The sequence below is a fragment of the Podarcis melisellensis genome (assembly GCF_964234715.1).
Source record: "Podarcis melisellensis genome assembly, chromosome: 6".
Taxonomy (NCBI): domain Eukaryota; kingdom Metazoa; phylum Chordata; class Lepidosauria; order Squamata; family Lacertidae; genus Podarcis; species Podarcis melisellensis.
This window is the reverse complement of record NC_138538.1, coordinates 98,217,508-98,230,024: the sequence shown is the minus strand read 5'-3', so window position 1 is coordinate 98,230,024 and position 12,517 is coordinate 98,217,508. Positions and strand designations below refer to the sequence as shown.

Sequence of the window (12,517 nt, the reverse complement as noted above, 5' to 3'; positions counted from 1 at the left end):
AGCGGATTAGTGCTATTAGCGGCTTAGCGGCTATTAAAGGCTTAGCGGCTTAGAAAAAGGGGGGGAAAGCGAAAAAAATTGCAAGACTCGCAAGGCGTTTTTGTCTTGCGAAGCAAGCCCATAGGGAAATTCGTCTTGCAAAGCGCATCGAAAAACGGAAAACCCTTTCGTCTAGCGGGATTTTCGTCTTGCGAGGCATTCGTCTTGCGGGGCACCACTGTATATGGATGGGAGGAGAATCAAGAGTGACATTTATGTAGCAAAGGGGAAAAACTTGGAAACAGAAATTTAAAGCACAGGCCTGTGTCTGGAAAGCAGGTACAAAAGGAAATCTGGATGCACCCTTAGTAATATGCGGAATAGACTACCTGTTGCTGAGCCTTTATTTCTTCTCTGCCTCAATAAATGTATCTTCCTTACTGCCAAGTAAGAGCCTCTGTCACCATAGTCTTGGTGGCGCCAGGACAGCGACCTGGTTTGCACTTATCATAGCTTATAACGTATATAGATAATATATTTTCTTTCGTAGATTTTCACGGGTACAGGAATGCAGGTTTTGGTGTCCTCGGGTGTCTTCCCGTGTAAAAGCCTAGACACCCCAACTTTTACACGGGAAGACACCCGAGGACACCAAAACCTGCATAATATATTTTAAATATACATGAAAGATATGTATATATGTATATTTAGCTCTATGAAAGATAAAACCAAGAGAACTAAAGCTGGCTCTACAAAGCCCATCATTTCAAAGCAGCAACGTTTTGAAAAGAAAAGGGCGGAAATGTCTGTGTCATTGTATATATTATTTTATCTAAAGAAATAATTTTAATCAAAGTCAGCCAGAGAAATAAGTTGTTTATTTGTGGATTTATTTACTTGTTGTCACACACCCAAAGTGTGACAACTTTTAAAAAATAGTTCATGGTCATCATTAAATGTGTAATGAAATGTGTGAAATGTGTAAAGATGGACTGCCTGTGAGTTCAGGAGGAAAATTCTAGTGAATCTCCCTATTCACTAGAAACAAAAATGATGGGAATTTAATTAAAACAACCCCTTCAGACTGCAGGTGTAACATCCTGCTGCAAGCAGAAAGCCAGCATAGCAGGGAGAGCCTGCAAGGCCACTGCCTCTCTTTCCCCATCGTGCTCACTTGTACTATGCTAAAAATGACATTCCCCAAACTGCTATTGGATGTGGAACAATCCGCTCCATCAGCTCCCTTGTTCCACGGCTCATGCAGGACAGATGGCTGCCCTCTATCCTGTGTGAGAAAGCCAGGATAAGAAGCAGGCAAAGTCACCAACACATCATGGGTTGCTAACTTTCCCTATAATTCAGGGCTAGTAAGTGCTGCGTTATGTGGTTTTGGAGATTTTGTACTGACTTTCTTTTGAAAAGAATGCACCGCCACCCTGCTCCATTTCTCTTCTCCACTCTTTCCTCCTCAGTCCATTTATGTTCTCTACCTTTGTGTAATGGTGGTGAGAACAACTTTCCAACTCTAAAGTCAAGAGGAAAGTTGGCTGCTTGTTATGCTCCACACAGGGTGGTGCTACTCTGGGCACAGTGAATGTAGGTGCAGAAGACTATCAATATAGGGGCAGGAGCAGCAGCAGCAGCAGCAGCAGCAGCAGCACTACTCCAAAGCATTATTCTGGAGCCCCCAAAGTCTCCCTTTTCCAGCCATCTCTATAACTGAAGCCTATTTCCTTTGCCACACCAGAACTCAAACTTTCTCGAGTCTCCTTCTGAGTAAGCAGATTGTCTCCTGCCATCAAGGGTCAATGCTCACTGAAGACCCATGTGCTGGCCATCAAGTCTGCATTTGCAGCTAACTCTAGAAACGGACGACTGGTGCTCAGTAGCAAGCAGTCAAGTTAAACAAAAGATAATAATCGCTTCGCTTGGCACACAGCAACATCTCCACTGAAATGCCATCGAAAGTGAACAGCTTGGTTAGGCCACTAAAGGTGTGAATACAATGAACTGTGCACACAAAGAAATTCCAGTACACAAGCAGTTCCACGGTGCTCCATTGCAGCACTAAAATAAATAAATGCAAAAGAAACAGCTTCAAGGAGGCACTGTATATTTTACAAAGAAAGCAAAGGGCCCAAATTTAGAGCCTTGAGTTTTGATTATTTGTAGATCAATTAAAACCTAATTGGTAAATGATGGGGGAGTTATTTTAATTTTGAAGGGCAAATTCTAATGAGTGGTGCTAGGGAACAATGGTACACATTTTGATGTTGGTGTGTTAACGTAACAGGGAATGCAAAACAACAACAGCAATAGAGATTTAAGATGCCCTCTCTGTCTAGCAAAAAACCATAGCATTTTAAGTTCCCTGTACTTCAACATCTGAAAATGTGACTACACTGAGGTTTGGTAAAATGCAATTTTATGGAAATGTAATCTATTAATATTGCTTAAAAGGCAGCAGATTGCTCTGTGGGTAGCTGCCCTAATCCCAGTACCAGAAGCACTTAATTCAAGGTGTGTGTGTGTTCCTATGTCACGTTGGATGGTGTGCCTCTAGACAGATGAAGGAGACCTCTATATCCCACAGACCAACAATTTGCAATCAGCATATGCTTCAATTGTTGTTGGTACTCTCACATTTCAGTGTTCTCGAAGCTCAGTGTTTTTGAAGCTACCAACATGAGTTTGACCAAACTGCAGGAGGCAGTGGAAGACAGGAGTGCCTGGCATGATCTCGTCCAGGGGGTCACAAAGAGTTGACTAAACGACTAAACAACAACAACAACTCTCACATTTGACTTAAGCCTTATTTGCTTATAGTTTGCAACTAACATCCTGAATTAAGGCCTTAAGGTACCAGACAGGAAGATGGGGGGTTGCTACTTGTTGCTATGCCCCAGGCAACAAAACGTTTACAATGCCAGCTAGCATTGCCCACCAACAGGGCAGAAGGCTTCCTGTTTTCCTTAAAACCTTTCCTGATTATTTCTACAAATGTGTAATACACTATTTTGTTCAGCATTAAACATTCTGGGAGTTCAATAGCAACTTTTAAGAAGCTTGTAATGTTACAGATCTTATTCACATCATGCAATGTACCTCCGTGATGTGGTTCAAGCAATTTTAGAGCAAAGAAAGGAGAATGAGTGGCCAGGTTAAACTGTACCCTAAAATAAGCTGCAGATTAACAGGCACAAGTGATTTGTTCCTCTGTGCCACATGAGAAAACTAGTCAGAGTCTGGCTCATCATGATGTGTGAATCTGGGCTTGTCATCTGCTTCATCCAAACAAACCAGGAGTGGTAAGCCTCCGGTGCTTTGCCTGGAGAAAACCAAGCCACAATCCTGAAGTAGGTAGACATTTGATGACTAGCCAGACTCTGAATTTTTTTCTTCCTCTTAACAGCACAGTCAGGAGAGGGGAGGGAACAAAGCACCAAAGCATCCTTTATTTTAAACTATGGTTTTTAATGTTGGTTACAAATGAGGACAATATGTGCATTGTTATTCTAAATATAAGCACCATTTCAATATCCACAATAGATCTGTCTGCTTATTATTCAGATTATCTATGTGAGGACACAAGAATGAATGTCAAAAGACAGACAAAGCCAGGCTCTTTTTCAACAAGGCATCAATGTTCTTAAAATTCTTGTACCTTACCTTTCCCAAATGTGTCAAGGTTTTCCAAAGCCTTGCATTAATGAGAAGCCAACTGAAACTAACAGGAATACAGAAGGAGGGCTTTGGGAAGGTGATAACCTACAAAACATTAGGAAGAACTTCCTGACAGTAAGAGCTGTTCGACAGTGGACTTTGCTGCCAAGGAGTGTGGTGGAGTCTCCTTCTTTGGAGGTCTTTAAGCAGAGGCTTGACAACCATATGTCAGGAGTGCTCTGATGGTGTTTCCTGCTTGGCAGGGGGTTGGACTTGATGGCCCTTGTGGTCTCTTCCTACTCTATGATTCTATGATTCTAAAAACTGCCCCACAAGTGATATGAGATTAAGGTATCCTACAGGTGTTAGAGGTATGCCTGTTGGGATTTTGCTTTCCATGTGTCATCTATGCATGTGCTGGACTGTGGCATTTGAATAGGAGAGCATGTACATAGTTCCAACCATACAATCTGTGCACTTCGATTTTGCAATATTCAGACCGCATAGTTGCAGACCACAGGCCTTCCTGTACTAAAGGCTGAGAACTGTCTCTTTATCCTCCCAGGAGCCAGAGACACAGGTTATATTCCCTTCCAAATCTAAATCACCTTTAACATATATTTCTCCAGTCTCCTCTTTAAAAACTTTCAAGAAAAATCATGACTAGCCTAATGCAGCATTACAAATAAAGAGATTGGGCCTTTCACAACTCACACTCTTAGCTAATCTGCTGGACCACAATAATTCCACAGCTCGCCTGCTGCATATAACTTGGGTTCACCTAAATCCACTGACTTCAGTAACACTAAAAGAGCCCAATTCCAAAAGAAATTAAATATGCCACACATGAATGCTGCTGCAAAGGCTGCCAAAAGATAGCACACATTTTGTGATTTATAACATTTAACATCTTTTCCTTAATTTCCAGTAAGTAAGGTGGAGATCTCCTTTGAAAAGGCCTCGGTCCAGTATACCTGAAGGAGCGTCTCCACCCCCATTGTTCTGCCTGGACCCTGAGGTCCAGCGCCGAGGGTCTTCTGGCGGTTCCCTCATTGCGAGAAGCAAAGCTACAGGGAACCAGGCAGAGGGCCTTCTCGGTAGTGGCGCTCGCCCTGTGGAATGCTCTTCCAGCAGATGTCAAAGCGATAAACAACTACCTGACATTCAGAAGACATCTTAAGGCAGCCCTGTTCAGGGAAGTTTTTAACGTGTGATATTTTACTGTATTTTTGGTTTCTATGGAAGCCGCCCAGAGTGGCTGGGGAGGCCCAGCCAGATGGGCGGAGTATAAATAATAAATATATTATTATTATTATTATTATTATTATTATTATTATTATTATTATTATTTCTAATGTATCAGTGTTTCTAACACACAGCTTATTACCTTGAGAATTTATTCTCGGTAAGAATTTAAGACACAGCAGAAACTTGAACAAACATCATTCAACAGCCTCCATCATTCAACAGTAACAGAGATTTTCAAGAAGCTTTATTTTGCAACACACTCTGCTGCTTTTCTGTGCTCATGGGGAATCAAAGTACACTGACTTGAATATCATGAAGATCTATTAAATGAAGACTTGTGTCCCAAAATATCGCATCCCAAGAATAAGTCCTTGAGCCAATCTTAAAGAACAGGAGAACTGTTCAGAAATGACAAAAAGAGCAGAGTTTGGGCAGGGAAATAAGGGTTCAGTAAAGCAAGGACTAGCAACAAAATGTTCAAGAGCCACAAATAAGGACACTCACCCCCAAATACATCTCCGTTCTGGTAGTTTTTCCCCTTCTGAGCTTCCTCTTCATTTTGTACAGCAGAAACATGCTTGGCTGACGCACAGCCCATAGTTTCATTTAATTAGCTCCAGCTTGACTGAGCCGCAAACCATTTCTACAGATGTGCACACATGGCCTTTATTATTTGGGGGAGTAATCCACCTTCCAGTTTTGTTGTCAGGACACTTTTTTTTAACCTGTTGACATAAGACAAGAGAAACAGGACAAAAAGTCAGCAGTTGTATGACTCCAATAGCTGTTGCCGATGCTCTCCATGGTGGAATGCCTAAAGAGGAGGGCAAGCAAGAAGCCAAGACCCATTTTACATAATAAAATATATCTCCTCTCCAAAAGTCATGCCTGGGAAACCACAGACATCTACAGCACTTGTTACTCATGAGCACCCATGAATTATGAGAGGGAAGGTGATACTTTCATTTGGATAAAAGGTTTTTTTAAAAAAAATATCAATAAAATTTGTCATCACAAAGACAGCAGTAAATTTAATTCAACTTTTCTGACTTTCATACATGGTACTTATGGTACTTTTTAGTAGCACATTTTGAACACCTTCTAAAAAGCTCTTAGCAGTTCACAGAGTTGGCTTGAGTCCTACAAAAAACAAGTATCAAGTGCAAATTACAAACTTTCACCCTTGGGCAGTCACAACACACTTGGCTGTAGTGGGGGGTGGGGGGGAGGAGATGGCTACCACAAACAAACAAACCACCAGCAAACAACTCCCATGAATTTTTGAATCTACAAAGCAGGCAAACCATTATTACTTTCAACATGACTTCTGAATTCACGGAGGTGGGGATGCCCAAGTCTTGCTGCAAATTGCTCCCATAACACTAACCATATTTTATTGTTATGCTTGAATACAGTCATTACGTACCAAAATATATTTAATGGGATCTAGGTCACAGACTAAACACTAACCAACTATAGTGCTGACATGGAAGAAAATACTGCACCTTTTATCTGGTATGTTTGCCAGGTATGAAAAAGGTGGATTCCATGTTAACTTGCCTATGAGGAAGTTTCATCATTTGGGTTCTTTTTAGTCTGGAGAAAAAGTAAGATGCAAATACAACAGAAGTGTGCAAGATGACGCATAATGTGGAGAAAGTGGAAAAAGAGAAGATATTTCCCCTCTCTCCTAATACTAGAACCAGGAGTCTAGTTTGAACTATGAACTCCAAAACTTTGAGTGCAGATATGGCCCCCATACAAATGTACACAGAGGGGAATTTAGGAAAGCACAACTGGTTCAGTTGCACTGGGTGCAAAGCCTTGGGGGACGCTGCAACGACGCTTTAGAATGCAGAGAGAGAGAGGGTGCAAATGTTTTGTATCGCAAGGGGTTCTGCTGAAATTTGAGGCCACAAGGTCTGCCGCTGATGTCCACCACCATCTATCCACTCCTTTTACACACAGCTACAGGGCGTGTTAGGTGTGTTCTAGCATGCTCTGTCTGTTCACGCAGAGATGGGGAAGGCCAAGAGACCTTGTCAATGTCTTGTGTGAAACTGTATACTGTACCACAGCTCCCAGAATCCTCTGCAGTAACTGTGCAGGGGTTCCTTAGTAGTAAATATAAACATGGGCTTAGCCAGGATTTTTGTGGGAGGGGGGCAGAACCTCCATTTGCTATGTATTTTCATTGATTTGGGGGGCAGTTGTCCCTCCCTGCCCCCCCTGGCTATGCCCATGGATATAAATGTGAAATCAATTTTATCAATTTGCAAAATTAGAAATGTGGTGATTCAGTGGATCACCCCAGAATATTGGTACACATGGAGGCGCTGGGGGAAAGAATGCCTGGCGTTTGGATGACTGAATGAATCCCGGGAATTCAACAAAAGCCTACAATTTCCAAGCATAAACTCTGGCAGATAACAGCACAGCTTTTCAGTGAAAACAGTCCAGCAGCAATAAACTGAAGCAATGCTAAATAGGCCATTGTTTCAATAATCAACTCCACTTTCCAGACTCCTACTTCACATCTAACCACTATTCTGATGTAAAAATGGCTGATTGGATGCCAGATGGGACATCTAAATAGACCAGTGTTTCCCAACCTTTTTTGGGCAAAGGCACACTTGTTTCATGAAAAAAATCTCGAGGCACACCACCATTAGAAAATGTTTAAAAAATTAACTCTGTGCCTATATTGACTATATATAAAGTAACTCTCTTTAATAGGAATCAAATAAACACAAAGATAGTATTTTATAATTACTTTATTATGAAATAGTAAGTAAACAGAAATATGAAAAATTATTAAATACTTTATTCAGTGCGCAACCTGGGCCTGTTTGGTACAAATGTACACGGAACACCCTTTTCGAATTAAAACACACAGTCTCACGAGAGCAAGGAGCAGCGATTTTATATTTTACGAAAAGAAGTCGCTAGTCCTCATGGTGACAGGGTGGAAAATATTTAAAAGCAGAACCACCTTGAGGAAGGTGGAGCCATATCACATCCCGGCAGGAGGCCTAAATTGGTGGAACGCTCAGGCCCCGCCTATTCAAAGAGGACTATTAATTTGGAGAGCTGCTATCTTCCAAACTGTGAGACGACGTGGCAAAAGGGGAGCCCTGAATGGAACTTTGCGTTTTTGTCTCAACGCCGGTCTCGCGCTGCCGCTTCCCGCGCTCTCAAGGACCCGGGAGGAGGAAGGCGTGAAGGGAATCCCGAAGGCGCGAAAACCTCGCGCATGCGCAGGCCTTCCGCCTGCGACAGCCCAGTAGGCCGGCCGAAGCGAGCAGCGATGGGATGTGGGAGGGAGCTCGCTTGCCGCCCCGCGTGTGCTCGCCACCGCCGCCCTGCCTCTCGCCGCCCGACTCGCCCGCCTCCCTCCCACGGCACACCAGGCAACGTCTCGCGGCACACTAGTGTGCCGCGGAACACTGGTTGGGAAACACTGAAATAGACTAACACACAAAAAGCCTCACATGCAGTCTTACATAGACACTCCATTTGCACATTTGAAGCAAGGGACTCTTTAGGAAGGAGTCAGAAAAAGGCACAAAACATGTACAAATTGAATACAGTGGTACCTCGGGTTACAGACACTTCAGGTTACAAACTCTGCTAACCAGGAAGTGGTTGCTCCAGGTTAAGAACTTTGCCCCAGGATAAGAATGGAAATTACGCGCCAGCAGTGCAGCGGCAGTGGGAGACCCCATTAGCGAAAGCACGCTTCAGGTTAAGAACTGTTTCAGGATAAGAACAGACCTCTGAACAAATTAAATTCTTAACCCAAGGTACCACTGTACAGCAGAAAACTCATCCAAATATAAACAGTTAACTTATTAAACATCACAATAATTTCATAATTATCTGCCTATGTATTTCTAATAGTATAACCACATCAATAATTTTTGATATAACTGTAAAAACTACTCTGAAAATTTATTGTTCCAAAAATGAAACTTTCATCTGCTTGTAAATATTAAGATTATACCAACAAGAATGAGTCTTTCTGTAAAAAAAATGATTTTAATCAAGTCTTACTGACTAGTGATTTAAATCAAGTCTTATTGACTAGTGATTTCAATCGTAATTTCAATCGATTTGATTTAAATCAAATCCACCCTGGAGGGGTGTAAAAGTCATCTGTTTTGAGGAAGCATTGCCTTAAGGTAGAAAGACAGGAAATAGTAAATTGGGAAGTGTTGTTGCTGCTGCTGCTGCTGTTGCTGTTTTCCCTGCCCATCCGACTGGGTTGCCAACAGAAAATACAAAAACACAACTGAACATCACACATGGAAAGCTTCCCAATGCAGGGCTGCCTTCAGATGTCTACAGAAGATGTTTCTAACTGGTATTTTTTTGCTTCTGTCAGTGGGTCACAAGTGACTTGTACAGGTCTCTGTGTTAGAGAGAAGCTAACGCTTTCCTTTCTTTTTAGTGGGTTAATTGCAACCATGTGAGAGAGGGAAGGGTAATGTGCCGTGTGGTGTGGGCAGGTTCTTGGGCTTATAGTCTACTGGATAGATTGTTGTTTGGCCAATCACTGTCACTCACCCTAAAGCAACTTCAAAGGGTGCTTGTGAATGATAAACGAGACAGGGATTAGATATTCCACTTTGGGGTTTTCAGAGAATTAAATCTTCTGAATATTATCTAATTTGAATGAATTCTCCAGTGTTCTCCTCTTGGGGGCAGGGGGTGTCTTCAGACGTCGTTGGATCCGGTAGGCTTACAGATATTGACATAAGAAATGCAGCAAACTGTCCTACCCAGTTAGACCACTTCCTCTGAAGAATACAAAGAACTCTTCTTTCTGCTTATGAGTTAGGTTGAGATTGCCAACCTGATCTGCTCTCAGCACCTGGTACTTAAAGAACACGATGTCCTAACAAGAATCCAGGGAGTAAAAAAGTCAGCAAAGAATGCCTTCTGAGTTTATTTTAATTTTGTGTGATAGCACGGCAGTTTGAGTTCTCCGCTGGGTTTTCACTCATATCTTAAATTAAGAAGAAGAAGCTGCAGTGAAATAACAAATGGAAAAATCAGTTGAGCTGCTTGTTAAAATTCCCTACCATGTAACTCAACATTGTACAGTGGTACCTCAGGTTAAGTACTTAATTTGTTCTGGAGGTCCATTCTTAACCTGAAACTGTTCTTAACCTGAAGCACCACTTTAGCTAATGGGGCCTCCCTCTGCTGCCGCGCCGCCAGAACACGATTTCTGTTCTCATCCTGAAGCAAAGTTCTTAACCCGAGGTACTATTTCTGGGTTAGCGGAGTCTGTAACCTGAAGCGTATGTAACCCGAGGTACCACTGTACTACTACGTACTACAACAAAAGAGAGACTTACATGTAAACAAAAACTATTTATCTGTGCAATATTTTAATTTTGGTCTCCTGAGCAATTAATTTCCCCTTACGAAGCGAAACGAAAGGAAGGGGAAGTCCAATTTGGACCAATTTGAAAGCCTAAGCAAACAGCTTTCCATTTTTTCACCTGCAGTGAAAACGTCCACCTTGACTGAGATCAGCCTTGTTGTCTACTATGGATTCCTGTCAAATGCCAAGGATTCTGGGGTGAGCTCTAGAGTCCACACTCAGATCACTCAGTCAGGTCTTTGGGGCCTCAGGGTCACCTCACACAAACCAAGCATGTCCCCCAAAACTCCCTCTGCAGCTGAATGTTGAAGGAGGTTAAGGGCAGAGGGAAATCTGTTTCTCAGCAAATTTCATCTGCTGTCACCAGTATTCACGCCAAAGATTCCCTGAGAAAACTAGAAGGAACTCCTGGGTTCCTCAGAACAAGATTTGAAGATTATTGGCATAATCTTGAGATACCCATTACCACAGTAAATTTAGAAATAAAATAATTTTTAATGTGAAAGTCTAAGAAATCCCATCTTCATCTATTTAATGAAAAGAAATCATTTTATCTTTGGTTTTTATGCCCAATGAGGGATTATGAAAACCAGCTTTTAAAAAATGACTGCATCTATTTATTTTTACAAGAAATTCTTCCTTTTCAAATAGCACTCTTAACAACCTTTGCATAAAGAAATATTCATTTAAACTCCAGACTAAACAATCATTCTGAGACATGCTAACATGTTTCTATAATGAAATAATGGATCATATGGTATTTAAACACAAATATCTGGGGACGCGGGTGGCGCTGTGGGTAAAACCTCAGTGCCTAGGACTTGCCAATCGTATGGTCGGTGGTTTGAATCCCCGCGGCGGGGTGAGCTCCCGTCTTTCAGTGCCAGCTCCTGCCCACCTAGCAGTTCGAAAGCACCCCTAAGTGCAAGTAGATAAATAGGTACCGATTTATAGCGGGAAGGTAAACGGCGCTTCTGTGTGCTGCGCTGGTGCCGGCTTGTCAGAGCAGCTTCGTCACACTGGCCACGTGACCCGGAAGTGTCTCCGGACAGCGCTGACCCCCGGCCTCTTAAGTGAGATGGGCGCACAACCCTAGAGTCGGACACGACTGGCCCGTACGGGCAGGGGTACCTTTACCTTTACTATCTGGGTCCCACTGCCCAACAAGTTCATGTAGACACTACACCAAAGGAGAAATGAATCCACATAATGCAACACAACAAATGCAAAGGCAGGTATGTTTTCTGGTTCCCTATATAGGTCCACAACAAATGCTAACCCTCCCCTGCTGTGCTAAGTAACTAAAAATACAAAGCAACATGCAATTGTTCCGTGTGCACAATCTATGACAGCAGCTCATTGAGAACAAGAATGCAGAAGAACATCAATATATGCATTGTGCACCAATTTTCCATCTATTGTTTGTACAAGATTTATGTTCACATATGTTAATATCCCTGAAATGAGGAGTCTCTCTTCTATGAAGCTGGTGCCCTCATTATGAGTTTTGATTTCCTGTGCCTATCACCATATTGCATTTTTTATGGCTTGTCTTGATGAATCCAGGCAGATAATGAGGAACAGCTAAGGGAGCTGGGCATGTTTAGCCTGGAGAAGAGGAGGTTAAGTGGTGATATGATAGCCATGTTCAAATATATAAAAGGATGTCACATAGAGGAGGGAGAAAGGTTGTTTTCGGCTGCGTCAGAGAAGCGGACACAGAGCAATGGATCCAAACTACAAGAAAGAAGATTCCACCTAAACATTAGGAAGAACTTCCTGACAGTAAGAGCTGTTTGACAGTGGAATTTGCTGCCAAGGAGTGTGGTGGAGTCTCCTTCTTTGGAGGTCTTTAAGCAGAGGCTTGACTCTTGGATATCGATCGATCTGCCGTGACACCTGATCGATAGAGCCGTGACTTCAGACAGCTTTACGATCCCAATCAATCACTTACAGCGGTCCGGCACGCTTCCTCCCAAGCTGCGCAATAACTCCTGCTGTCTCTTCTCAGTCACGGCTTTTAGCAGAGTAGAACACAGCGTGTAAAGCAGTCTTGCTCCTTGCAAGCACACATAGACAGATTCGTCCATTCACAGCTCTCTATTAAAACATTACAGCATCAAAGACCGGGGCTTCTTTCAGCCATATCCAAAGGCACGTCTTTTCTCTCACAGATACACAGAGAGAAGTGAAAGTACAGGGAAAAAACTCCTCCTCCTGAGCTTCTAAAAGCTT

The 12,517-nt window shown here is 42.5% G+C and overlaps 2 protein-coding genes and 1 long non-coding RNA gene across 3 annotated transcripts in view; 1 reads left to right on the top strand and 2 right to left on the bottom strand.

The window, feature by feature from the left end:
- TSEN15 (tRNA splicing endonuclease subunit 15) overlaps window positions 1-12,517 on the bottom strand; it is a 306,977-nt gene that overhangs the window by 103,845 nt on the left and 190,615 nt on the right. The window lies entirely within an intron of this gene.
- Window positions 1-12,517, top strand: part of LOC309372014 — a 237,713-nt gene that overhangs the window by 120,569 nt on the left and 104,627 nt on the right. The gene's annotated exons all lie outside the window — the stretch shown is intronic.
- Window positions 1-12,517, bottom strand: part of LOC309372005 (uncharacterized protein C1orf21) — a 156,410-nt gene that overhangs the window by 93,766 nt on the left and 50,127 nt on the right. Inside the window, exon 2 of the mRNA XM_081915210.1 lies at window positions 5,395-5,615. Within this exon, the coding sequence (XP_081771336.1) occupies window positions 5,395-5,488 (94 nt within the window). The 5' untranslated portion in view covers window positions 5,489-5,615. The remainder of the gene's footprint in view (window positions 1-5,394; window positions 5,616-12,517) is intronic.